The sequence below is a fragment of the Dioscorea cayenensis genome, chromosome 18 (genome assembly GCF_009730915.1).
Source record: "Dioscorea cayenensis subsp. rotundata cultivar TDr96_F1 chromosome 18, TDr96_F1_v2_PseudoChromosome.rev07_lg8_w22 25.fasta, whole genome shotgun sequence".
NCBI lineage: Eukaryota > Viridiplantae > Streptophyta > Magnoliopsida > Dioscoreales > Dioscoreaceae > Dioscorea > Dioscorea cayenensis.
In genome coordinates, this window is record NC_052488.1 from 11446450 (window position 1) to 11450699 (window position 4250).

General features: G+C 33.1%; 1 protein-coding gene across 1 annotated transcript; it reads left to right on the forward strand.

Moving 5' to 3' along the window:
• The first annotated feature begins 2868 nt into the window (after positions 1-2868).
• On the forward strand, positions 2869-4019 carry LOC120281794 (thaumatin-like protein). The gene has a single exon (XM_039288485.1). The coding sequence runs from the start codon at positions 3012-3014 to the stop codon at positions 3750-3752; it is 741 nt and encodes a 246-aa protein (XP_039144419.1). The 5' UTR covers positions 2869-3011; the 3' UTR covers positions 3753-4019.
• Positions 4020-4250: the final 231 nt, after the last annotated feature.

Consider the following 4250-nt stretch of genomic DNA (forward strand, 5'->3'; position numbering starts at 1 on the left):
GTTCACTTCTATTCCCAAGAAGTACTCATCGAACCCAAATCACTCACCTCAATAATGTTCATCATATATATTTTCCTTGAATTTGGTCAGCATTTCAGATTAAGAGCTCATGTAGATGATGTCATCTACATATAAATACAACATCAAAATGTCCGAGCTTTCTCTGTGCCTTTTATAGTGTCACATCCCTACCCGCAGGCCAGGCATGTGACTATAGCCACGATAACCCGAGGAGGGTTTCCCACACCACTCAACCCTATAGTTACTGCAAGGCTAACAAAATCCTTGAAATGAGCAACACCGAATAGAACATACAAAATAAAATAAAGAATACTCAGATACACAAGGGAAGCAACAATATGATAAGCTAATAAAAGAGTTCAATGAACATGCTTGTCGCAAGTGCAATAAAGTTTTCAATAATCTAGACAAGCAAACAAATCAAGCAAACATAGTTCCAATACACTATTGGATCCATGACCTTATACAAAATATTCATGATAAAAAACAAACATGCATAATACTGCAAATGAGTGGAGAAAGAAAGCTAGTGAATGCCCAACACTCCACCTTGTTGCCACACTACTGCTTGCTAGAGCCTAGAAAGGAAGGAAAGGGTGAGTAACCTAAGTCACTCAGTAAGTATGTTAGCACAATTCTAAAAGAATGCACAAAATAATAGATAGAAAACTACAAAGCTAGGCTTTTGCCATAATACAAAAAGATTAGAACATAGTAGCATTTAGCAGTATACACAAGTGTAAGAAAACCATAAATAGCATGAAAGAAACTTTTTTCTCAAAAGAGGGTTTCAACATTCAAAACTCCTAAATAGTAATAATACATGATGTTTAAACCATAAAAACATGTTGCTCATCATCAAATCAATTTACTTTCCAAATAATTTCAAGAGATCAGATCTCAAAGTTATTTTGCATAAAAACTTAAACTCTATAAAATACAAAGTTTGCAGCGCAAGCAACCAGTAGTGGTCTAGAAATCTCTCTAAACAAAATAATTTTAAATAATTTAAAACACAAATAGGTTTTAAAAAAGATGAAAAGCAATTCATATAATAATAATAATAATAATAATAATAATAATAATAATAATTTTTAGAGAAATTGTTTATATCATCCATTTTTTTATCTTTGGGTATTTGAGTATTCCTAAAAAATCCTTTTTTTATGACTGTTTTACTTTTCAGTCATTTTGTCAGAAAAGTAGCTGACATCGACAAAAATGCCCCTCATCTTCTTTAATCTAGAACACATAATATTGAACAGGAAACTAAAATATTAAACATAAAAAAATATTAAACATAAAAAAATATTAAACAAAAAGGTAACATTTTAAGTGAAGACTTATGTGGTTACACATAAACATACAATGTTAAACGAAAAATATATTTAATGAGAAGAAAGTATATTTTGCAAATGGGGCAAAAATAGATTTTTAGATAAAATAAATTGACTGAGTCAGCTGTAAGGACTGAAAATGAAGTAAACTGAAAAGGAGGGACTGCAAAAGATATAGGAATGAGAATGAGAGAAGAGTGGGTGGGGAGTGAGTGAGGAGTGAGGAATCCTCCCATTCCCTCCTCACTCTTTAGGGAGAAATGACCAATTTACCCATTTATTTAATAATTAAAATAATAATTTGATTTAAAAATAAATAAATAATTTTAAAAATAATCATTAATTAAAGGAATAATAATAATAATTAAATTAAATATAATACTTAAGTAGATAATTGTAATAATAATTAATAATTAAAATGAAATAATAATAACTAATAATTAAAGTTAAATATTTATTTATAATAATTAATTAGTTATTTTTTATAGTTGATTACTTACTAATTAATGATATTAACAAAATATCTTTAATTATTTATTTAAAATATCTTTAAACATGCAATTAGTTATTTATTATAGTTAATTAATTGCTAATTAATGATATTAACAAAAATTTTTGAGATTTGGTGACCTATTAAAGTTAAATATTTATTTTTAACAATTAATTTACTTTTTTTCACTTTATATAATATTCATTTGCAAAGGGCACAATAGTAATTTTAATATATTTTCTTTTTTAAGGGCATAATATTAATTTTAATATATATATATATATTTTTTCACTTTTTCCATTCCCAATAAACTACTTCCCCAATCCTTCCAACAAAACATAGTTTTCATTCTCATTCCTTCTGTAATCCCTCTCATTGTCATTACTCTTCCACTCCTCTCCATTCTATTCGTTGCAACCAAATACTCCCTTAAATATCAGAGGGACTGCGGAGGATATTTGAAAAGTTATAAGAATTAATAAATAATTTATCCTAATTTTTACAATAGTTGTGGTTTTACAAAAATAAATATTGAAAACTATTATTATTTGTAAAAAATGCCTAAAGAAAGGAAAAAGATGTAATAATAATAATAATAATAATAATAATAATAATAACATATTTTTCTAAATAAATGTGGTTGAAAAAAACTTTTTAAAAATTAAAAATAACTTGAAAATTGTTAAAAAAATTTTTTTAAGAAGGTGCCACTGAAAAATGTCAATATTTTCTTATTTTTAAAAAGTCTACATATTACTTAGCTGATGGTTAGACTTGAGATGATATTTAAAAACTCACACTAGTAAATAAATTTCATATAAAATTATTTTTAAATATATATTAAAAAAACCTTCAGAATTAAAAATTCCAGATATTGCGGTCTTTGTCACATCGTAAACAGCATTATTACTGAGGTATTGGACTGAAAAGTAAATTTCTTTAAAAAAAAAAGGTTTGGATTGAGAAAAATTCAAATCAAATGGATAATTTAGGAATTTCATACTTTACTCAACATAATCGATGAAACAGGGTTTCTCCGTTAGGGGTAAATTAGTAATTGCATACTGCTAAGGGTAGGCAAGGACTTTCATCAGTAAAGAAAACCGGTTCACCCGTATAAGACAACACCCTCATCCTCAAGCCAGTCTTAAACTAGTTCCACAATGCAGGCCAGACTCAGCCTCATTCTCCCACTGCTCATCCTCTCCCTCTACAATAATGCAGCATCAACCCAAGCTAGCACACTAGCTCTCTACAACAAGTGCAAGCAAACAGTCTGGCCAGGTATCCAACCAAGCGCAGGCAAACCCATTCTAGCACGAGGTGGCTTTCGCCTCCTCCCCAACCAAGCCTACTCCATCCGCCTCCCGCCCAACTGGTCCGGCCGGATCTGGGGCCGCCAAGACTGTTTCTTCGATCCAGCCACTAACCGCGGCCGGTGTGCAACGGGCGACTGCGGCGGCTCCCTCTACTGCAACGGCGCTGGCGGTGTCCCTCCCGCAACTCTCGCTGAGATCACCCTTGGAGCCCAAGACTTCTACGACGTCAGCCTCGTCGACGGCTACAACCTCGCCATTTCGATGACGCCCTTCAGAGGTAAAGGCAAGTGTGGGTATGCTGGTTGTGTCAGTGATCTCAATGAGGTTTGTCCAGCGGGGTTGGCCGTGCGCTCGGGGAGGGATAACCGAGTGGTCGCGTGCCGTAGCGCTTGCTCGGCGTTTGGCTCGCCCAAGTATTGTTGCACTGGGAGCTTCGGTAGCCCGCAGCAGTGTAAACCGACTGCTTACTCTAAGCTCTTCAAGGCTGCTTGCCCTCGTGCTTACTCTTACGCTTATGATGATCCTACTAGCATTGTTACTTGCACTGGTGGTAGCTACCTTGTTACCTTTTGTCCTCATCACTGAATCAATGGCTGGTTTGGGTTTTTGTTTTTAAATTTTATGACAAGTATTAATGTTATGGGGAACGAAGGATATTGAGAGCTGAAAATTTGGGAAAGATTTTTCTAGATGTTATAATATTGGGGGTTGTCAGTGTCATGTGAATGTCGGTTTTGGTTGTGGTCGCCAGAGTCACATGGATGTGCAAACACTGCTGCGTGAAGACTGTTGTCTTTTTCACTTTGTCAGAAGAATCTTGCTAGCTTCAATGTTTGATTTTTTTTTTTTACAGTTGGGGTGTCACATGCGCTGCTTGACGACTTTCGTCCGTATTGAAGATGAAAAGAGTGATTGGCGATTAAAATTAGTATGGCCCAGTCATACTAGGGCTTTTTCCTCTCCTTATGGTATTGACTATTGAGTAATATTTAAATGTTTGTTTCAGTTTTAAAGTTAAAAAAAAAATTAATATTTTTTTTTAAATTTTAACAACATAACGAAGTGTTTTCTAACAACCCAATT